General features: G+C 43.3%; 1 protein-coding gene across 8 annotated transcripts in view; it reads left to right on the top strand.

Annotated features, from left to right (window-relative positions):
- The first annotated feature begins 1,131 nt into the window (after positions 1 to 1,131).
- Positions 1,132 to 23,665, top strand: part of FOXJ2 (forkhead box J2) — a 31,888-nt gene continuing 9,354 nt past the window's right edge. Inside the window, exons 1-7 of one of the 8 annotated variants that reach the window (XM_028743370.2) lie at positions 1,134 to 2,607; positions 11,385 to 11,466; positions 18,004 to 18,359; positions 19,761 to 19,835; positions 20,635 to 20,703; positions 22,130 to 22,270; positions 22,507 to 22,705. In XM_028743370.2, the coding sequence (XP_028599203.2) occupies positions 18,027 to 18,359; positions 19,761 to 19,835; positions 20,635 to 20,703; positions 22,130 to 22,270; positions 22,507 to 22,705 (817 nt within the window). In that variant the 5' untranslated portion in view covers positions 1,134 to 2,607; positions 11,385 to 11,466; positions 18,004 to 18,026. Of the gene's footprint in view, positions 2,644 to 11,384; positions 11,467 to 18,003; positions 18,360 to 19,760; positions 19,836 to 20,634; positions 20,704 to 22,129; positions 22,271 to 22,506; positions 22,706 to 23,665 lie in introns of all 8 variants that reach the window. The other 7 variants (XM_077934541.1, XM_028743374.2, XM_028743369.2 and 4 more) reach the window with 7 other exon arrangements.

Raw genomic sequence — 23,665 nt, 5'->3', positions numbered from 1 at the left:
AAATCAGCAGTTCCCAAACTCCCTCTCATGCCCCCACAGACCACTTGAATATTGGTGAGGGTCTTCTTGGTGGACCATGTAATCATTTGTCTGTCTCTTGAAGCAATTGTAACACACTCTGTGAGATGCTGTGTGATTTTTAATTGAATATTTGCTGATTTTATTTATTGTATAGCATTGTATTGAATTACAATTTGAATTTCATCTAAGAAACAAAAGGAGCAATAGAAATAAAATTGAAAGTCAATATGAATATGTAATGCAAATACACAATGGCCCACCTGAATGAAGCTTGAAGACCACAGTTTGAAAAACGATGTCCTAGGCCTCAAGGCAGTGGCGTAGCGTGGGGGGGTGCAGGGGGGGGCCGGCCGCACCGGGCGCAACATCTGGGGTTAGGGCAAATCCACAGGTTAGGGGGCGCAAATCCACGGGTTAGGGGGCGCAAATTACTTGCCTTGTCCCGGGTGCTGACAACCCATGCTATGCCACTGCTCGAAGGACAAATTACAACTTGTGGAATGATGCCTTTGTTTAAAAACTTAACTTGAAAGTGAAATGTAATTAAGTAGAAATTTTGTGCTTCAGCGGGGGTGGGATGGTTGAATATTGATTGTAGTTTTGACATCAGTTGCAAATGGGTTTCCGCACCTTCGCAAACTTCAGCAGAAAAGTAACAGCAGTGGGCAAATGTTGACTTGAGCCTAAGCAAATGCATCAAATCACCCTTAAACTATTAGCTAACTCTGGCGGCAGATCTGGCTCTGGTTTGCCACAAGGTGCTCCTGCAGGGAGTGGTTTTTGCTCCCCCTTTTTTATGGAAAGACACGGCGGGTTTTACAAAGTACATTCAGACGCACCGTCGTCGGCGTTTTCTCTGCCCACAATGAGATGGTGTATTTCCTGCCCCGTTCTGGGCACAACTCCGAAATACGAGCTACTCGTTTACGACAAGGGCTCAGCCCCCCCCCCCCACTCCGACCCCCCCCCCCACCATTTGCACGTTTCAAACTTAAACCGGGGAGCCGAGTCTACTCGCGGGAAAAGCTGAGGGGAGACACCCGGGGGGGGGGCGAGGGCGGCAAATCCACGCGCGGTGTAGGGGGGTGTCGGCCGTTGGCGCTTTTCGTGAGGGGAAAGGGGTGCTTGAGGCTGCGAAGGAGGCGACGGAAGCGCCTCGGTCGGGAGATGGGGAAGCAGCGGGTTGGCTTCCCCTCTGCCGGGGCCCCGCCGCCGCCGCCGCCTCCTGCGAGAGGAGCCACCTTAAGGCGGGGAGGCGGGGGTGGCGCGGCCTGGAGGGAGCCGGGGGAGGCGGAGCGGAGGCCGGGGAGGAGCCGGGGCCTGCAGTGGAGCCGCAGCCCCGGAGCACACGGAGCGAGCGACAGGCGGCAGGAGCAGCAGCAGCACAGCAGCAGCAGCGAGGCCGGGGCCTGCGGAGGGTCTGCCTAGCCGCCGCCCCGCTCGGGAAGACCCCCGGGAGCGGGCCTCAGCCCGGGCAGCAGCAGCCGCAGCAGCAGCGCCAGGCCCAGGAGCCGCCGCGGCCTCCCGTGGCAAGCGAGTCCGGAGGAGCGAGCGAGCGAGCGGCGGCGGCGCCACCCCCGCCCCGCGCAGCCCTCCCGCTCCCTCCCTCCCTTCCCCGGCCGGGCCCGGCCTCGCAGGGAAAGAGCCCTCCCTGCGCAGCGGAGGCCCAGGAGGAGCGCCCCCCCCCCGCGCCGCCCCACGCCTCCTTCCCCCGCAGAGGCCAAGGACAGCCAGCGCGCAGCTAGGCCCCGCGTCTGGGTCAGTTGTCCACTCCCGCAAGTTCTTCTGCCGGCCTCGGCCTCAGACCGAGGATTTAAAGGCCCCTCTGGGCGGAATGGAAGGGAAGGAGAGCTCGTAGCGGCCGCCAGAGGGGAGGGAGCGAGGACCGACCTCGTCTCTCGCGCCGTCGTATTTTTATTTTAAACCGCCCCCCCCCCCGCCGCCGCCACAGCCACAGCCACAGCCACCACTTCCCTCTTAAATTCTCTCCTGCAACTTCAAATCGGTACCTACCTGCTCGCCGACAAGGAAACGAAGCAGATTTCCCCCTGGCCTGTTGGAGCCGCCGACTTCATAAATAAGTTCCTCACGCTAGTCAAGCAAGAAGGAGCAGCCCCCCCCCCCAGCCCATTTTGCTGTCAGATATCAATTGTGAAGGGGAAGGGGACGCTTGACAGGCAGAGGAAACGGGATAGTATCAAACAGCTGTCAGAGAGGAGGACCCGCAGCAGTTTAAGAGGAAAAACAAATACTCCTTGGGATAAACGAGAAAGATGCTTGCTCCCTAAGATTTCTAATAGGGTGTGTGTTAGCTTGAAGAAAACAAGGAACTCTTAATTACCAAAGGAGGTGAAAGTTGTTCCCATTTATAGCTACTCACCAACAAAGAAAAAGGAGGAGAAAAGACGTGACATCTTTCAAGCCTAGTCAAGAGGAGAGAGGAGGAATATATATACCTGTAGCTTAAGGGTTTGGAAACCCAAAGCTGATCTCTACCTCTGTGTTCACAACTCAGAAAAACCCACAGCAGCATCACTTTTGAGCATGAGGCCTATGTGCAGAGTGTGAAGGACATCTCTCGTTGAAGTAAGTCCAGAGGCATCCACTGCAGAAAATCTTAACGTGAGTGACAATGTTGCACCACATATCTTGCCTTGTCTATTTTTCTGTTTTTTCTCCCCAGCATTCTTCCTTGTTATATTTTCTTTCTCTCAATATTCTGACTTAGAAGCCTCTATGCCTCCTTTCTCTGTATGATTTGCTGGCTTGCTTTCTGGAACATGTTGCTTGCCATTTATAAAATAATAATTCACCTGTTTGATTTTTCTAGTGGAGAGCCTGTCTCAAGGAATTGTAAGCAACACACTGTTTTTCAGCACTTCGGGTCTGGGTAGGGGTCAGGGGTATGTATATATCTTACCATTTAGGAGTCCGTGAGGAAAGATTCACAGTGATTGAAAGTTAAAGGGCGGAGTGTGTGTGATTATTTACTTCAGAGGTAACATCACACCATTCATGCAACTGTGCTCGGATGGTGTCAGCATAATCCTGTACATGCTGAACTCTGTGTGAGACATAAGCTTCAGATGATAAGACTATGTTAAGTCTCTCAAGTGTGAATCTTCTTGTTTTTGGTGTATGTTAAGTTAATTCTCTTCCCTTCATTCTTTCAAAGGGGAATAATAGGGATTCTAATGCATGTTAATGATTGGGACTACAGAACCCAGAGATTTTAGCTATTGCTCATTGATTCGTGTCAGAGTATGATCTGGATTTGGACTGAGAAATCCATCTGCAGTATGTGAAATCAAGTGCATTTGAAGGCCTTGCATTCATTCCACTAGTGCCGTCCTTGATTTGATCTTCCTACTTTACTGAGTATTACAGACAAATTTTGGTGCCCATGTCCTGGGATGGGAGAGTTAAATCTCAGGTCGTGGAATCCTTTTGGCAGCAGTGCGTAGTAGAGCAAGTTACACACTGCAGCTGCTCCTGGTAGGAAATAGAAGCCTAAGGGGCGACCACTTCAGATAGGGCTTTTTATAGATTCCATTGACAGTGATCACTTTGAGGGGAAAATAGGGATACTCACTTAAGATGTACCTCTGACATCTCCATCTACTTTGGGATTAAATCAGTTGAAAAGCAATCTTAAATTCAAAAGATTCCTTGTTGTAATTACTGTTAGAGTATTCCCAGTAAAAGTATTCAGAGGAGGAGTTATGTGATTCTTCAGAATGTAATCGATGTAAATTCAAAACTGCCCAGTCATTTAAAATTAATTGCCCATGCCTGATTTTTTTTTAAGATGCAGTATTTTAATTGACTAATAGTTAGATTAATCAATGGAAAGCATTTTGATAAATGAACATAATTCCTCTGCTTAATAGGGAGTGGGTTTTAAGAACAGATTGATTGTTTTTGGTTCAAGTAATTATTTTAAAAAGGCCACATGACAAAAAGGTATTCCTTTCTATGTGAAGGGGGGGTGCCTTTTTTAGATGACACTTGCTGTGACATAGGCAATTGCATCATCTGAAAACAAGGTATGTCAGAAGGGACCTCAGAAGACATCTAGCCCTAATCCCTGCTTCAGGAAATATATGGCTACAGCATCCTTGATAGGGGGCTATCCAACCTCTCTCTGTAAGAAAGGCAACCACTTTTCAAGGCAGGCTGTAACTTGCTTTTTTTCTTTAGAACTACTGCTTTTTCATGTGTGCAGATTGCATGCAGATGTCATTAATGAGCTAAAACACATGAAGTTAATGGACTCAGATTTCTTTAGCTGAGTAACAGCCCTACATTTAAACTTTCACAGAGCATCCCAGTTGGACAGGTAGATTTTTCTGGAGAGCTAAAACGCCCAATATATGGCATTTAAATAGTTCACTGCAAATAAAATAAGAATTTGTCTATTATAAAATTTGGCTGTGAGGAATGGAAAATCAGGGGGGACAGTTACCTGATCAATGCCTTCAGCCTGTATTTTGGTGGAGTGGTTCAATTGTTGTGACCCAGGTATGTAAGCCAAAGGTGGGGAAAGGAACGTGAGGAAGAAGCTTGGACCATCTCACAGTGTACTTCTTCATGACTTTAATTAATGTCCCACAACTTGAAAATCAGAAATCCCCCCAAATATCAGTTTATAGATCTGAGAAAATTAATTAAAAGTTACCTAGATTCATCATCTCTTACATAGCACTGAGAATTGTGAACTTGCAAGTTAACGATGATTAGCAAGGATTTTGAGTTTTAATTCCGTAATCTATGCATGTTAACTCAAAAGTAAAACAAGTCTGTTTAGGATCATGGCCCAAAAGTCTAAAAAGGCTTGGTGTAAAATAATGGTTATAGGTGAAATTGCCTAAGCAATAATGAAAGATAATTGGAGATGATGATGGTTCTTTGCATGTTTATTTAATTAGGGTTTTTAAAAAGTAATGTGTCTAAGGCAGAGGGATCAGAATAATGGTCTTTAGAATTGAAAAACAATTTGAAAATCTGAATATTGTTACTTTGAAATCTGTTTGTGATTACCTCTGCCTCTTGTGAAAGTTCTTCCAGTTTATATAGGTGGATGCTTGAAATCCATTTTTAATTGAATTTTGTCTAGTTTCATTAAATTTGTAAGTCCTTTAGGTCAGTGGTCCTCTTGCCTTTTGCCTAGAGGGTTTGAAAACAACATCTTAATATCTCAAATATGTGAATGAATAATACAGAAGAGTGCTTTTGGGCTGGGTCAGAGCCTGCTCTGTCACCATGAGTAGCCACAACCAGAACCAGTACCTGGAATTTGGGGCTTCACAGTCAGATGTCACTTCCTGACACAGGCAGGATTGAACTCTCATTCATTGTACCTTTCTATTCAGAAGTTAACGTTTGTCTCAAGCTTGTGCAGATATGTGTGATCTGCTAATGTAACTGAGGCCTAAGCTTTCCATTTTTAAAATACGCTTTTAACTTTTTATATCACACTTTTTCAAAGGTTATTCAAAGTTACTTAACAACAAAATGTAACTTACTCTAGTTTTGAGTACAAATTATTCATTTTGTATATAATAGTAAAACAAATATCAAGCAAACTTTAAAATGAGTGTGATAAAATAAAATAGTAATTAATAAAAGTTTCCTCTGTAGCAGTGTTAGAAACTCAGATTTACAGTGGTACCTCCGGTTGCAGACAGGATCCGTTCCGGAGCTCTGGTCGGATCCCGAAGTTTCTGCAACCAGAGGGACTGCTTCTGTGCATGTGTGTGTGGCGAAACCCAGAAAAAATACTTCTGGTTTTGCCACATTCGCATCCTGAAGGATACACAGCTGGAGGTGTGCGTATCCAGAGGTACCACTGTATAAGCTAATTGCCAAATAGCATCTTAAACCTAGGTTATGGTCACCACAACAAAATGTATAGGCACCATTTTTTCCACTGAAAGTTGTTGTTGTTGTTAGTAATTATTAATAATTTCATTTCTATACTGCTTTATATTTTAAATTAAAAAATCTCACAGTGGTTCACGACACATTAAAACATCAAATAAAACAATCCAGAATAAATCAAATTCAAGTTTCAACAAAAATATTACGGACTTCTTGAAGTGACATTCTGCTTTCCCCATATTTACCTACTTAATTTATAGAGATGCCCCATAGCAGAAGTACTCTAGGAAGCCAGTGTTGTGTAGTGGTTAGAGTGTTGGACTAGGCCCTGGGAGATCAGGGTTCAAATCCCCACTCAGTCATGAAGCTCACTAGGTGACCTTGGGCCAGTCACAGCCTCTTAACCTACCCCACAGGGTTGTTGTAGGGATTAACTGAAGGGGGGGGGGTAACCATGTACTCCATGGAGAAAAAAGTGGGCTATAAATGCATTAAATAAGCTCTTCTGCTTACCTGCTTAGAAAGCTAGACTGGCCCGCCAGATGGAGATGTCAGTCACCCATCTGGCATCTAGAAATCTAATTGGACCTGTACCAGTTGCAAAATGCACCTGGCACCTAGGACATTTCTAATGCTGCTCCATAGATATCTAGTTGGTTTTGAGGATGGGAGAAAATGTTGTGTGACCTAATTGATTATGGTGCATGACAATGGTACAAGCCTGAGTCTCCTTCATGCAGGGTTCGTCATTAGATCCAAGGTGATGATGGAAAGGCTGATAGCAGTGCAGGTTTACACTCTAGCAGACTAGCAGAGTTTAGAAAATACAATAGTGTAGTTTGGCCCATTTCCGCATATATATAGTCAGAAACTTGAGTTTTGGCCTGGAATTTGGTACAGAAGGGAGATCTGTACAAAGCCACCATGGCTTCTGAATGTGAATGGCATGTTGCCCATCTGCAGAAGATTTTCTCCCCCATTTCTCTGTCTGAGAATATGAGGGAAAGTGCAGGCAGTTCATAAACATACAGGAAGTCCTTTGTATTGCTGTGTGCTGTAATACCTTGACTGTCATTTGAAGGTATCTGCAGGAATGACAGTTAATGTTTAGGGATTTATGGCTTGTAATCCTTAAAGAGGCGGATAGAAGTTGGAAGCAGGATGCAGTTCACACTTAGTTAGGCTTGTCAGCTTTTTTTAAAAAAGGCATGACATGGGATCCAGTGGATCATATGTGTGTTCTGATAGTATCTAGACTTTCCTGGCTTATCAGACTCTAGTAGTAGTTACCTGTTACAGTGGTACCTCGGGTTACAGATGCTTCAGGTTATAGACTCCACTAACCCAGAAATAGTACCTCGGGATAAGAAATTTGCTTCAGGATGAGAACAGAACTCGTGCTCCGGCGGCACCAGGAGGCCCCATTAGCTAAAGTGGTGCTTCAGGTTAAGAACAGTTTCAGGTTAAGAACGGACCTCCAGAACGAATTAAGTTCTTAACCCGAGGTTCCACTGTATTGTTATTTGTCTAGTAGTAGTTACCTGTTAGTTATTATTGTTGTTGTTATTTATTAGTGTATATCTTTCCCCTCACCCTCGTGCCTCCTGGGACTTTTAACTATTGAGCTCTATAGTCAAATACAACCTGGCATATAGTGCTCTGGAGCAGTGGTTCCCAAACTTTTTGATATGGTGAACCACAAGTCCAAATTTACCTGATAATGGTGACCCATCAATTTATTGTCACATAAACTCTGAGCCTTATGGCAACTGTTGGTTTCGTGCAGTCTAACTTCAGCTTTGCGTATTCTATAACCGTTGCTCAAGGCATCCAAGCAAAAATTTCCTTAATGCGCCTATTCATGTGGAATTTGTTGAAATATGTGTAGTACGTACAAAGTTACAATTTTTTTTAAAAAAATGGGAATGTAAGAACACTAATAGGATTGCAGGGTATTGCTTCATAAACTATTAAAATTGTTCTAAAAACATACGGTTACAAAATCGGTGTTGGAGATAACAAACAAATGAATATTTTTAATAGTTTTATTCATGATAAAGTCAATTTATCGGTGGGATGTTGGAATTGAATTTTGCCAATGAGCAAGTCAGTGCAGAGTTTGTTAGTTGTTAGACACAGCCTCAAATCTTTATTGATACATCGCTTGCTACTTTTTTTGTCCCCATAGCAGTCATTGCTGAAAAACCTGTCTTGCATGTACTACCAAATGGCAGCAACACAGATATTGCTTCATCAGTAAGCTCAGGATACTCAGTGGTAACTGAGTAATTTTGGTAACACGAAGCCAAAATTTTCATAACTTCAGTTCTGATAATTTACGTTTGAGGGTCCTGTCACACAACAGTTCAGTGTGTTGTTTTTCTTTTTTCCACAGATAAAGGCAACTTTGAGTGACATCACTCAGATTTCTGGTGTTATTTCAGCAGAAGGATAGTGGACAAATTTTGACAAAGCAAACTTCAAATCCCCTTTGACTTAACAAGTAACTAACCCTGGAAGCAGATCCAGCGGTCGTTCACCACAAGGTGCTCGTACAAAGGGTTGTTGTGAGTGACTATTACAGCTTGCCTCTGATGCGCGGGCTGCTTAGAACACCTTTGTGGCAAACTGTTGCTGGATCTGTCACAATAGAGTAATTCCCAAGTGTTAAAATGTAAGACTTTAGCCTTTCCGCTGTTCCGTTATAAGTGCCAACGCAGCACTACAAAATGCCAGCAAAATGTTGTAAGAGGTATTCCTTGTACTGGTTAAGAGGGATAAAAGTAATAATTATTTTGTGAAAACTTACAGAGCCTGTGACTCACTTGTGGGTCATAACCTACAGGTTGGGAAACACTGCTCTGGAGTGAAGATTTTTATCGTAAGTGTTGCTCTAATTATGGCTCTAACTTTTGAACACTTGACTCTAGTGCTTTAATTTGCCATTGCTGTGAAGAGATAGGGACCCTTTCATTCACCCCCTTGTTATGGTTAAACTGTCCTTTTAGATTTCAGAGTAAATGCTCATAAATATCAACCGTTTATGAGTGTTTACTAACAGAAATTAGCGACGGTGGTATTTCTTCCAGTGTTAGATACTCAGATACATAAGCTAGGCACCAAATGGCACCTTACATCTAGGTTTCGGTTGCCACAATGGAATGTCTATTCGCCAAGGGGTTGGACTAGATGCCCCTCGGGGTTACTTCCAACACTGCAGTTCTGTGATCTCAACTACGTTGCTTGACTGTACCTTGCTCTTATAACAATTCACTTGTCCCAGTATGCAAGAAGAAGAAACATACACAGTGGAAACTATGGACTAAGGCAGAGGTTTCTAAACTGTGGTTGACAGCCTGGCACCCAGATATCTCCACATAGTTGCAATTGGACCCATGCCAGTAGCAAAATGCACCTGGCACCTGGAGAATTTCAAACACTGATTTCTGCAGTTTGGCCCTGATGGTTGTTTTTGCAACCATAGTACTCTGAAATCAGATATCACATTTATTATGTTTCATATAATTTTTTTGCAACTTAAAAAATGAAAGCCAACCAAATGTATCTTTACAAAGCTGAAAGTATAATTTGAGGAACTTGGAGTAGGGGCCATTTAACCCTTTACCCCTCAGGTCATTTTCCCACTCAGACATTATTCCCCCCTCAAAAAAAACAGCACGTCACATTACAAGTGGAAAAGTAGCTTGGGAGGGTATTTATATTTTGAGTGAAAAAACAGCTGGTGGGGCTAGAGTTAAGCAGCTCCCCAGGATCACCATTTCACTTTAAAAAATGTGTGTTTTCACTTTAAAAAATGTAGGGGCGAGGTTACATACACCTGTGTGTAGCATCTAGTTTGGCCACACTCTTCAGATGCAAGCCAGAAATAATTTGTGATAAAGTTGCAAAATGTGTGTGCAAAAATCTATGGTATATGCTCTATCACTCGTTTTAGTAGCTCAATGACTAAAGCTTTTTATCTGAATATTTTATAGTTCATTCCCCATGGGGCATCCAGAATTTTACAAACTGCAAATACTGTACAATAGGCATAGATAATTGTAGATTTGCTGGGGTTTTCCCAGACTGAACTGCACGTAGTAGTTTTCTTCTTTTTACTCCCATGACACATTGAGGAGGAGACTTTTATCTTCATCTGCTGCTATAGTGTCTCGGTTCAAATGTCAGCTCCCCCTTAAATTTAGTGGGGGTTTTTTATGTTTATTGCATCAAGTTCAAAATCCTTACCTGAATCTTTTGGGTCTTGAAATTTCTCACCTTCATCGTTAATGTTCTCATTTCTTCCTACATTGTTGTGCTTCTCCCAGCTCTTTCCCTTTGTCAAGGTTTTTTTCTTTGTGTCTGCTTGTGGCATTCATAACACTGTTGTATTTGAGAATAGTCTTTTTATTTCAATAACTAATTCTCCTTCCTACTATCCACTTCTCCCAAAAATGTTTACTTTTTTGTATCATCTTCTAGGGCAGCCTTCCCCAGCCTGCTTTCCTTTAGATAGTTTGAACTACAACTCTCATCAGCCCCAGCCAACCAGAAAATGAAGATGTGGAAGACTTATTTAGCCTGTGCTGACTGACACTTGAGGCTCTAGTGGTCTTTATTTTTGAGTCTGTTTTACTTCTAGCCCTGCAGAGGTTGCAGATGCCCAGTTCAAAATGAGTGCAAAAACATTTTGGATAGTCTTGGAAGGTGCAGCATAGCTAATCTCACAACCCCATAACAAAGTACTTTAATCCTAATCAGTTATAAGGGGGCAAAATAGTTCATTTAATCTGAACAGAAACTGGGACAAATTCCATAGTAGGAAACATTCTAGTCTAGTCCATCACAGTAAACACAGGACAGTGTCTGATAACATAGACGACTTGTGCTTCAATGAATCTGTTTCTCTCTAAGTTGCCATAGAACATCTTTTATATCAAAATAGAAATGTATGGCAGGCATGACCACTAATCTCTCTGATGTTTGGTGTTTTCTTGGGGATATGGGGTATCTTCTGAGGGTTTAGAAAAGAAGGGCAATACTAGTTGGTTTTAAAGGAAGGGTGTTGAAAAACAGAGATGAGTTAGTGCGGAATTAGGGTTGGGCAAAACTCAACCAATATTAAAAGTATACAGGCCAGGGGTTGTGTTCTGGGTCATTGCATGCTTGCGTGAAATTGCATATAATCAGAACACCGAATGAAAAAGCCTGCATCCATCCCTTTTTGTGACATTTTGGGTCACTCCTGGGTTTGGTGTGATGCATGTGTGTGCGGTTATGCACATATTGGACGTGCCTAAAACGGTCACTGCCTGTATATTGTTTCCTGGGCAGTAACTAATTGCAAGCAGCTCCCAACTTATGTTTTGCAGGGAGCCTGCTGCAGTACATATAGCTTCCCACTCAACAGCTGTTGAGCGGGTTCCAAAATGGTTCCCATGTGCCATTTTGGAGCCCTCACTGGTCTTTTTTCTGGACTGTAGGCTTACTGATGTCCACTTCAGGCTCAGGGAAGGGCCTCCTTATGAGCCACAACGACTTTCCAGCTCTCTCCTGCCATTTCAGGTTAGAAGCGAATTATTTATTTATTTCCCGGCAGCAAGCATATACACGGTTGCACGCAAGTTGATCACACATAAGTGCGGGGAGGCCTGTATCTTGAAGGGCCAAGCTGAAAAATCAGTGAACACCTCAATCTGCATTTCAGAATGTAGCCTGCCAGCTAACTATGCTGCCACTGACACCACTGACTTCAAATTCATGTTGGAATTTGATATTGTCCAAAAAAGTTTTTTTGAGAATTGTCTTACATATTCTTATTTTACTGTTGACTGTGCCAGTCACCTCATGACTGCCACAAGGGTTTGGCATAAGACAAAAAGAGAGTACAGGCATTGCTGCTTCTGCCCACCCCATACAATCTTATGCTTACTGTGGGGAGGCAGCTACAACTTGCAAACTTTTAAGATCTTTCTCTTGGTCTTATCTGTATATACAGCTATATAATATAAATTCAAATTGCATTCTTTAATTTGGTGTTGTTAATCTGAGATTAGTACCAGTGTGTCTTTTGACCATATCTGAAAGATCTTGCATTTCTGATTCCATATTCTCAGTCTAAAATTAGTAGTTCTAGAACACTAAGAGTATGTACTAGAATCCTAGGGTGGAGCATACCCATGATCCTTTAGAACAGATTAGTTACCCATAACATCATTTAAACATGTGTTGTCCTCACAGTGAGGGTGGTTAAACAGGGTTGTTCTTTTTTCCAGTCTACTTGTGGCTGAAGTGCATTTATTAGTTGCTAATACGTATGTGAGAGTGTTTTTCATCTAGAATAAGAGTAAATGACTTTAGATGCAAAATAAGGATATGAGACTCTTTGTCCCTGCCTACTTGCCAGGCCTCAAACCCTTGATTCAAGGGTTTATTCTTAGTATGACTTGTAAAACAACCTGAAATACTTTATGGATGACTATTTAAAAATCAAATGATGTTTATTTTTATTCTGTGTTGTGGACATCCAGTTGCTTCAGCATCCTACGCATAAAGGAAAGGAAATTTGGAAAGCCACTGGAAAGTGGCCTGGAACCCCCTTGTTTTACCTTTCTGTTGGAAGAGGCATGTCTTTCTGTGGTACCAGGATGCTGTCTCCATGAAGTCTTGACACAAGTAGAGCTAAAATTCTCTTTGGCATCAGCATCTTCATGGATGAAGCAACTACAGTGGTCTTTGCCTAGTTGCATGTGACTGATGTGTGTGTTCACAGGCAGTAGAACACCAGTGATGAAAACGGTTATTGCCCAGGGAAATGCATTTTAAGGCAGTCCCACCCGGAGACCAGTTCTTTTCCTCAGTTGTTGTCCAGATATTTACCGTATTTTTCGCACCATAGGACGCACTTTTTCCCCTCCAAAAATGAAGGGGAAATGTGTGTGCGTCCTATGGGGCGAATGCAGGCTTTCGCTGAAGCCTGGAGAGCGAGAGGGGTCGGTGCGCACCAACCCCTCACGCTCTCCAGGCTTTGCACACCTCTCCGCAAGCAGCGGGAGCCCAGCGCTGGGCTCCCGCTGCTTGCGGAGAGTTGCCTGCATGCCGAAGCCTGCGCGCGCTGAGATCAGCGCGCCCAGGCTTCGCGGACCTCTCTGCAAGCAGCGGGAGCGCTCCCACTGCTTGCGGAGAGTTGCCAGCATGCCGAAGCCTGCGCGCGCTGAGATCAGCGCGCCCAGGCTTCGCACACCTCTCCGCAAGCAGCGGGAGCGCTCCCGCTGCTTGTGGAGAGTTGCCAGCATGCCAAAGCCTGCGCGTGCTGAGATCAGCACGCCCAGGCTTCGCACACCTCTCCGCAAGCAGTGGGAGCGCTCCCACGGCTTGCAGAGAGCTGCCTGTTTGGGGGCTGGGGTCGGGGGAAGCTCGAGCTTCCCCCGCCCCAGCCCCGCGCCTGGGGGAAAAAATAATTCCCCCCCCTTTATTTCCCCCCCAAAAAACTGGGTGCGCCCTATGGTCCGGTGCACCCTATGGTGCGAAAAATACGGTATGTGGTGTTTTTCTAGTCTTTTTCCAGTGAGATCAGTGTTTGAAAAAAGAGAGTTTGAACTTTATCTCTCCCCCACCCTGACCTAAATCCCCACCTATAGTATTCTCACTGTTAGATGCAATTGGCCTGCTCAAGCACTTATAACCTCTTGTACCATTAAAAAAAAAGAAAAAGACTTGCACTCTCAGTTTCCTAGAAGTTCACAGGATGTTGGTACATTTTACAAATAGTTTTCTCTTAATTTACCTAGGAAATCCCCCTTATGTAGCAAGTACAGTGGTACCTCGGGTTAAGCACTTAATTTGTTCCAGAGGTCCATTCTTAACCTGAAACTGTTCTTAACCTGAAGCACCACTTTAGCTAATGGGGCCTCCTGCTGCCGCTGTGCCGCCGGAGCACAATTTCTGTTCTCATCCTGAAGCAAAGTTCTTAACCTGAAGCAATATTTCTGGGTTAGCGGAGTTTGTAACCTGAAGCGTATGTAACCCGAGGTACCACTGTACTACCATGATTTTGGGTAATTCCATTTCATTTCCACACTGATAAGTGTGGAAGTGCCCAATATTGGAGGGGAAAAGGGTAAAAAATAGGAAACAATGTTTCAGTCTATTCTCAGCCTCCAACTGTGCTGCAGTTCAAGCTGCCAGCCAGCCAGCCAGCCTTGTAGTGCTGTTAGAACTTTCAGAAGGAGGGGAGTTTTCAGGAACGGAATAGGAAAAGAGACAACATTTTTTTTCTTTCCCACTCTTTTAAAAATTTCCCTGCCTATTCTGGAAAGGGCTCAGGTTTGTGGCTGGTTGCCTTCCAGCCCTGAACCTGAGCAACTGATTCCACTATAGTGCATGCAGCAAGGTTTCTGGATAATGGGAAAGGACAAGAAAAATGTTATTTCCTCTTTGCACTTCATAAATAGCATTGGTAGGACAACCCCCTTCCTAACCATATATCCATACGTTTCCAATTTTAAAAGTCTTCACTACTTGTGACATATGATGCTTGTCCTTTATCCTATGTGTTCCCCCCTTCTCGCTTTTAAATTCACCTTGTTTAGACACCATCGTTATTTTCCTTGTCAAATACTATATTTTTAGTATGTATATATATTTGTAAAAATTGAAGAGATGACAAGCTACTGTATGACCCAATAACTATTAGAAAATGCAGTTAAGAAAGAAGCTTTGGGATTAAGTTAGAGATAGTGGGTACAATGTGTAGAGCTGCCAAACTCTTGTTACACAGATATTTGGTTAATTGACTCATTTACAAAATATAACATTTTGTAAGGGCTTGTTTGATTGATTTATTAGATTGCTTACCCACCTTTCACCATAAGGTCCCAGGGCAGGTTATAACAATAAAAAGCAAGTGTAACTTGATGCGTCTTGTTGAGAGATGAGTCTTGTTTTTATCATCCACCTGGAACAATGTGTTTCAAGGTAACGTTTAGTCTTATACCCAATTTTTCATGAACATGAGAAGAATTTTTTTCTTTAAAAAGATAAAGCTATCTGGTACTTGGAACTGCTACACTGCTTGCTTCTTGATCAATGCTTTTTAGAAAAATGCTTCAGAGTTGGGGTGGGCAGGAGGTAGATCAGGATTTATCAATGACTTCTTGAATGATGGCTGGATGATTTGCAGTAGATGAGCAAGGATTTCTGACTCCCAATTTTTAACTATAGCAACAACACAAGTTTTTCATTCCCCACACATTAGAATTTGGAAAATCCCTGGTCTATAGTAACTCAGGTATAGTTTGTACTTTGTTCAGGTCATCCAAGTGTGTGGCCTGTCGGGTGGAGTAGGTAATTGACTCCCCTCAAAGCCATCATTTTGAATGGGCTCTGCCACCCCAGCTACTGTTTTGCACCTGGCTGGCTGTCCTGCTTATAACCTTAATGCTCTCATCACTGCATGTGAAAAGCTTCTCAAACCCTGTTGTGTGAATTCAGAGGCATGGCTTGCCATGGCAGGATGAGGCAAGGATGAAAGAATTTACAGAAGAGCAGGACAAGCAGAATACCACCTTCTACCAATCAGTGGCATTCACAGTGCAGGGAATCTGAGACTAGGGGCCGGATTCAGTTTTCACCCTAAGGTCACACATGTTAGTCACTTACATTGAAATATGTTAGTTGTTTCATGCTGAAAGGTAGCGGCATATTTATTTTTTTCCCCCATTGCCTTTCTGAGCCACACAAATTGCCTTGTGAACAGGGTTGTATAAATGCTAAAATCCATGTAAATGTAGAAAAACCACAGAATGTGGTAGAGGGCAAAAGATTCCCCTCAAATCTTGTCATACGTATGTAATCTCATTTGTGGGTTAAGGGTTACCTCTTTCTTTGGTTGCAAGGGCTATCAATTGCTTTCTCTGCTCTTCCCTTTCAGTCCTTCCGAAACAGCGTCTCTGACTTAGAGGAGGAATAATCTAACATTGAAAGCTAAAACTGCTTCTAGATCCTGGAAGAATCAAGAATGTCCTTGGCTCTTTTATGGGGAATTAGTATTATTACAATAATTTGTTGGAAAGAGATTATATTTAGCTTAATGAGATAGCATTGCTGATATCAATAGGCTTGGATTGATATTAACCTGAATATGTTTTAAAATTGGCATTTGCCTCTGACAGGGGAATTAGGGGTGATGGACTTGAGCCCCACTAGACCATTTTAGAACTTGGCACCATTGAAATTATGATTTGGTAAATCATCATAAACCTTTTAATCCTATAGTAACTTACTTCACTGCTGATATGGCTCAAGGGGTATACATAATGATTGCCCAGTGGTATTCATACATCATTGTACAGTGGTACCTTGGGTTACAGACGCTTCAGGTTACAGACTCCGCTAACCCAGAAATAGTACCTTGGGTTAAGAACTTTGCTTAAGGATGAGAACAGAAATCGTGCAGCGGCAGCGGGAGGCCCCATTAGCTAAAGTGGTGCTTCAGGTTAAGAACAGTTTCAGGTTAAGAACGGACCTCCAGAATGAATTAAGTTCTTAACCCGAGGTACCACTGTACTGTCAAATTGACCAGTGTTTTCACTATATATACCCCTAACACAGAGGCAATAGCACCAGCCCACCATTCTAAGGTTGTTGTGAAGACTGATAAAACATATGTGAAATACTGTTAAAGGTTATGAGTGTGACAAGCAGGTCTAAGCTAGCAGATGCATACACGTTTGAGAGCGTATTGAAACAAGTACTGTTGAACACTTGTGTAAGTCCTTAAAGACCAGATAGGCTCATTTTGTGTTGTGAAAGTAGTGGTGGTAGAATACATTGAGTGCATACATGTTTGGATTGGGGCCACTGCTCCCTGTCATCCTAAAATACCTGGTTTTTTAAAAATGAAACAACTAATTGTTACGTTCATTCGCTGATGGGTGTTTCCTTGCCTCAGCTGGACTGCTCACAAGAGAAATAACCTGCAAGGGAAACTAAACCTTCCCCTCCAGGTGGTCATTCAGCCACTACTTGTCTGCTTATTAATTAATCTGTTAGCTGAGCTTGTTAGTTGCCAGTCTTTTAAATGTATATGAAAGTTCTGTACTGGAGAGAAGTGTTGTTACAGAGCTTTCCCTTTTCTTCCATCGAGGTGCCCTTCCCCCAAATTAGCTGGGTAATAGCACAGGTTGCAGAATCTTTGGGTGAGTGCTATCCATGCCTCAAGCAGTAGATTTTATTTAACACTAAGGGCAAAAGAATGAGAGCCAGACAGATGCAGCTCATGAGGTAGAATCTAGCAGGCAATGCTCTTGTGTAGCTGCTACTCATTTCATGGGACTTGTGCACTCAACATGGTGGCTTAAACTTTCAAGGCATATTTCACTCCTCTCATGTCAGAAGCACTGTAATAAGAGTGGTGGGGGTATTTCCCCCCTTCTTTTTAATTGTAAAACAAAGCAGTCATGATATGCATCAGAACAAAACAATACTTACAGGCAGTGACCATTTTGCATGTCCAGTTGACGCATGGGTCCTTTTGGACCCAAAAGAGGGTGGAATGGGGGCAGTGGTTTAATGGGGTGGGGTGGGCTTATGTGTTCTGCACTGATGCACGTGGGGGCCAGGAACGGAACCCCCATGTAAAATGGTTGCCGCCTGTATCCAGAACATCACTGAGAAATACAATTTAAATGTCCAAATATGGGCATTGTAACTAACCCACACAAACTTCTATGAGGTTACCTGTGCTCACCTGCATGTTGCAATAATTTGTGGTTCAACTTCTTTAGCACTTCCCTTTCTTGTTGCCTGGAGAGGAAGCTTACTCTCCATAGGTAAGGAAAAGAGTGACTTTTATACAAGCCTGTTCTAACTTCTCTTAAGTCTGGCTCAGAAAGTTGTCATCTTCGTTCCTGACCTATATACAGTAGTTCTTACACATAACCAAGCAAATGCAGTAATGTCTGTGGCTTTGGAAACTGAGCTGTTGGTGATGCAGCTTTTGTTTGGCCATACTGAAGTTTTTTTCCTTGTAGGAGAAAAATATATATAATGTGATCATATTTCAACAGCCCCATCTATCTGTATCTCTTTCTTTCTCCACAGTAGACACTTTTGCCTCCAGCATCATGGCCTCTGATCTGGAAAGCAGCCTCACTTCCATTGATTGGCTCCCACAGCTCACTCTGCGAGCCACTATTGAGAAATTAGGGGGTGCCTCCCAGTCAGGTCCCCCAGGGGCCGGTCGGAAGTGCTCTCCTGGCTCCCCCACTGACCCCAATGCCACCTTGAGCAAAGACGATGCTGCAGTCCACCAGGATGGGAAGCCACGCTACAGCTATGCCACTCTGATCACTTACGCTATCAATTCATCCCCGGCCAAGAAGATGACCCTCAGTGAGATCTATCGCTGGATTTGTGACAACTTTCCCTACTATAAGAATGCTGGCATTGGGTGGAAGGTAAGTAGACTTGGGCATTCTCAGAAGTTCATTCATAGGAGCAGAAGTTCCAGCTTCTGCTCCTATGAAAATCCATTCCCATTTAACGTTATATTGTATGATCACGCCATGAATGTGCATGGTGTTTTACAGACTGAATGTAACACAAAAACAAATCTCCGCCTCAAGGTACTTACATTCTAAATTTTGACCAGAGGGGAGGTGAAACTTTCCCATATGAGTGTTTCAGTCTTCAGCTTCTCCATGCCTCTTTTATACGCTTGAAGTCCATTCTGTATCTTTAAAGTAGATAACATTGATTTCATTTATTAATTTCTTCCCATGAAACATCCTGAAGCAGTCAACAGTAAAAACATCAGCAATAAGTACATATATAAATATAGTTTCTAGTTCAATGCAGATAAAGAGGGTAATAATAATCTCCACTTAGGAGGCTTGGTGGAATATGAGCTACAGATTCCTATTTCGAGTCAGAGGCTGTGCCAGTGGTAGCCAGCCTTCTTGGGGCTTGTGTCTCAGGCTAAATCAGAGCATGCGATTGGCTAATGTGCCATAGCAAATATGCAGTCCATGGCATTTCACCATGCTAGAGGTAGGTGGAGGTACACGCCATAACTGCCACTGTGTGCTGCAGATTAGTCACATGTGTTTCATGCAGCCTTAATTCTTCCTGCAGACTAAAGGAGAAATTTAGCTTTTGGGGGTTCGGTGAGTCAGTCTGTGCTGTAACTTTTGCCTGAGGAGCTGTGGTGGGGGAACTTTCTGCACTTTACTCAGTTCCTTCATGAGGGACCTTCTAGAGGCCACTTGCGAGGGATGTGCAGGGCCAGAGGAAGAATTGGGCAGAGAAATGCACAGAAGGCTACTTTCTAGCAACACAAAATCTAAGGGTTTCTTCAGTCACATATGCCTCCATCTTCTGGCCCTAAGGGTCCCCATCCCTGGAGTAGAACATTGGTTCTAAGAGAAGACCTTGCCTTTTCTCTGTTCAGAATTTCCCATTGTGTAGGTAAGAGATGCAGATCTGCATCCTGGTGGGGAGATTGGAACTGCTCTTTGGGGTTGGAAGCTTGGCTTCTTCTTCTCCAAAATACCACAGGTGGGATGACTTCCAGGGCAGCTGTGGTAGGTGGACAGAGGCTGCTTAACCCTCACTGTTCTTGCCTGCCACATCCTTCCCATCCCACCCAGCACTCCATCTCCTGCTCCCCCCTCTTGATGTGGCAAAACAACAACAACAACAACAACAACAACAACAACAACAACAACAACAACAACAACAACCATAGCTGTGCCTGGGAGCTCTGGCTGAGGGGAAAGCAGCAGTATTTGGGCTAGGGAGGTGATAAGGGCATGGGTGAGCAGCCTGCCTGTTAGCTATGTCATTTTTTTCCTCCCTAGAACTCCATTCGTCACAATCTGTCTCTGAATAAATGCTTTCGGAAAGTGCCTCGCCCTCGGGACGACCCTGGAAAGGTGAGAGGGATCAAGCTAGACATTTGATCATCATGGTGGGGAGGTGTTTTTTTAAACCAATGTTGCATTGACTTCTAAACCCTCACTCCTGCTCTTGGCAGAAATTGGACTAATGTGAATGAACAGATTAAGTGAGGACATAAAATATGCAGGCAAGTTAAAAATTCTGCTGCTCCTACTCCAGGCTAGAGCAAAGGTTTGTGTATAAGTAGGGCATAGGTATTTACTGCTCTGCTGAAGAAGCAAGGAAAGAACATTCAGGTTTTGTTCTTCTGTATCTCTCAGTAATAGTAATAGTAATATCAATAGTAATAAGTAATAAACTCTAGTGTAGATGAAATAGCTCTGACTTCTTCGGTATGTGCACATTTGGGAAAGCTAAGAGAAAGCAGCGGGCCTTTGTATCCCAGACTGTAATATGTGTGTGCATGACCCCAGAACTATCCTGCAACAGGAGCAAAACATCACATTTTTAAAGATTTTACTGCATTTCTGCCCTGGTCATTCTTTTTCATACTTTTACATCAGAATTGCTGTTCTTGTCCAACCTGTTCTTCCCAAGAGTTTATTGGAGACTGAAGGAGTACTGGGATTGTGACATCACAAAAAAGTATCAAGGATGATGTTGCAATGATGTTGCAATGTAAAGAAAGGACCTGTCTTGTGCTGCAAGAGTAATTGATAAGCTGTGGCAACCTGCATGCTCTTTGGTATTATGGGTTGCACTGCTGCTGTTGCTATCGCTGATATCAAGGGTTGGTTTTATACTCCTTTCACCAGTAGATCTTATTCTTTGCAGGGTTCTTACTGGACCATAGATACCTGTCCTGATATTTCCCGGAAGAGGCGTCACCCACCAGATGACGATGTGAGTGTGGCTCCCCATTCCTACCCTCAAAATCCAAAGCATTTGTGAGATGATTAAGAGATCCACTTTTTCCAAAGGACATGATCCTACATGGCACAGAAGTAATGCATTGGTCATAAAACTCAGGCTTCTGCGAGCCTTCACTTTCATGTTTTTTTAAAAGCAAGTTTGTAGCCTTTATGGGCTTGAAGCAATGTTTGTCAGTGCATGAGCAATGTCTGCTGAGATTTGGAAATAGAGAAGAATTGCATAAGATTTGCAGCAGCCAAAGGAGGGAAAGGCTTCCATGCCCCCTTTGCCCTCTCTTCCTCAGCCTGCTCCATTATTAGCAGAATCAGGATTATTATTATTATGATTTAAATAGCAAAATACATAATAAATTATACACATGTGCTTAATTTAAATGACTTTAATTTTGTTCTTTTAAATTATTAACCTAATGATTAATAACTGTATTAGCTATATTGCTCCAAAAACAGCATAGATTTATTAAATCATTCAGTAGGGCTGCAATGTTTTGCTTGCATTCTTGTGCACACATGCCTTGGAGTAAACCCCACTAAACAGAGTGAGACTGGCTCTACAGTAAATATGCAATAATACATTAAATTAAAGAGTTAAATTAATTAATTAAAAAACTTTTAATCACCCAAAAAGATGCTGCAATTAATTGTACAGCAATTTAATTTTTATAAATTTTTTTTTTTAGTACAAGAGCTTAAAAGAAGCATTCCAATTTTTTTGCGTTCAGTGGGTCTGGGGGATGCCTCTTCTAAGATGATGCCTGTCCAAGGACGCTGGACAGTTAAGTCCAGTCAAAGACGACTATGGGGTGTGGCGCTCATCTCACTTTTCAGGTTGAGGGAGTGGTGTTTGTCTGCAGACAGCTTTCTGGGTCATGTGGCCAGCACGACTAAACCTCTGCTGGTGCATGGAGGACCGTGACGGGTGCCACAACGCACAGAAATGCCTATTACAACACATACACGCCTCATCTAAAAACAAAGAAAGTGCTTTGTGCTGTAGAAACACTGTTTTAACCCATATGCAGATTTAATTGATAGATCAGTTAATTAATCAATTAAAACTTATAACTAATCACATAAAAATTATTTAATTGGTTTGCAGCACTAATGGAAAGTTCATGTGTTATATTTCACAAAAGGTTTCTGAGGTTTGTTCAATAGTTATGTCTTGGCTGGTGATCTTAAATTGGCTCACCGCATGTGAGTCCGTTGTTCAACCACTAGACATGGAGTTTTTAATTTCCCACGCACATTGCGTGGCAGGTGACGCTCTCCTTGACTGCCATACTTGCCCCTATCTAGTCCTATCAATTTTCTGTCAACTCTAGAGTGAGTTGTTTCTCTGCAGTTTTACTTCTCTGCCCATGTGTTTCTTATGAGCATATTTTCCATCTGTTCAGCTGTCCCAGGATTCCCCAGAGCAAGAGGCAAGCAAGAGCCCCCGGGGGCCTGTTTCTGTTGGGGCAGAATCCTCGCTGTCCCCTGAATCCACCCAGCAGCTATCCTTGCAAAGCACACCGCCTATTGGCAATTACAGTCAGGTGAGTCGAGGGTGAGAAGAGGGAGAAGCAGCGGAAAAAGGCGGCTGCTGGGAGGAGGGAGGAAGAAAATGGGGGAAGGCCATTGAAAAGCAAAAAAGGACATGGATGATGAAGGGAAGGGGAAATGAGCTGCGGCACAGTGGCATGCCTTGGATGTGGGCCAGAGCTAATTGTACATATACAATCCCTGGTTTCAAAAGGCTAGAATTCTATTTAATACACCTGTTTATCTTCAGCAGAGCACAGGGCCTGTGGATGTGGCAGCAACAGTGGCTGGCGGTCAGAGCCGTGAAGGTCCAGATGTGCCACCTCCACATTACAGTAACAGCAACGACTTGAAATTCTCCTATTCTGAGATCAACTTCCAGGACCTGAGCTGGTCCTTCCGAAATCTCTATAAATCCATGCTTGAGAAATCCTCCTCATCCCAGCATGGTGAGTAACAGTGCGAGGTATGATCGGGGGGTGGAGAGAAAGGGGGGGAGAGAGAGAGAGGTGTCTGCACCCCAGATAATCACCTTAGAATCATAGAATTGTAGACTTAAAAAAGAGACCCTTGGGAGTCATTTAGTCCAACTCCCTGCAATGCAGGAATCTCAGCTAAAGCATCCATGACAGATGGCCATCCAACCTCTGCTTAAAAACTTCCAAGGAAGGAGAGGCCACCACCTCCCAAGGGAGTCCCTTCCACTTCCAAACAGCTCTTACTGTCAGAAAGTTCTTCCTGATGTTGAGGCTGGAATGAGGCCCCTACACTTGAAGAGCCCTTCTCGGCTGAAGAAGTTGGCCTGCTCTAGAGGACAAGTTAGAAGTCCTATGTCCCTTTTTCAGTGAAACCTCCTTTTTTGCAGAATGCCTACTGAATTAAAAATTGCTACAGAACTATATGCTCAATAATGGATTGAGTGTTTTTAGCTGACCTCTTGGGTTAGGGACATGCCTATGCTGTAGGGAAAGGGGAAAGATCAATAGCAAACAGGTTGCAGAGAAAGATTACCGTAATTCCCTGTATAATTGCCACAGATTTTATGCCTTTTTTTGCCCCAAAGTGGGGTGCAACCATTATGTGAAGCAAGAATTTTATTATTACTAAATTTTATTATCACTAAGCTATCGCAGGAAGATGCAGGTCTTATCATATCATGTGCCTCACTCAAGGCAGCTATGCCCGCCTGCACACTTCACTTGCACCTATGGAAATGCAGTATAGTATACTGACATGTGCACTGAGAATGCTAAGCTTGCATTGCTAAGCTTGCAATGCACAATGCGCAAGAGAAAAATGTGTATCCATATCCCACTGGTGAATACATTGCTGCTCTGTTTAAGTGGCAGGACAAACAGAATTATACCATGCAATGATTATGGAATGAAAGGTAACCTGGTTTTTGGACT

This window comes from Podarcis muralis, chromosome 9 (genome assembly GCF_964188315.1).
Source record: "Podarcis muralis chromosome 9, rPodMur119.hap1.1, whole genome shotgun sequence".
NCBI lineage: Eukaryota > Metazoa > Chordata > Lepidosauria > Squamata > Lacertidae > Podarcis > Podarcis muralis.
Note: the sequence above shows the minus strand (reverse complement) of the source record. Positions and strands in the feature narration are given on the sequence as shown.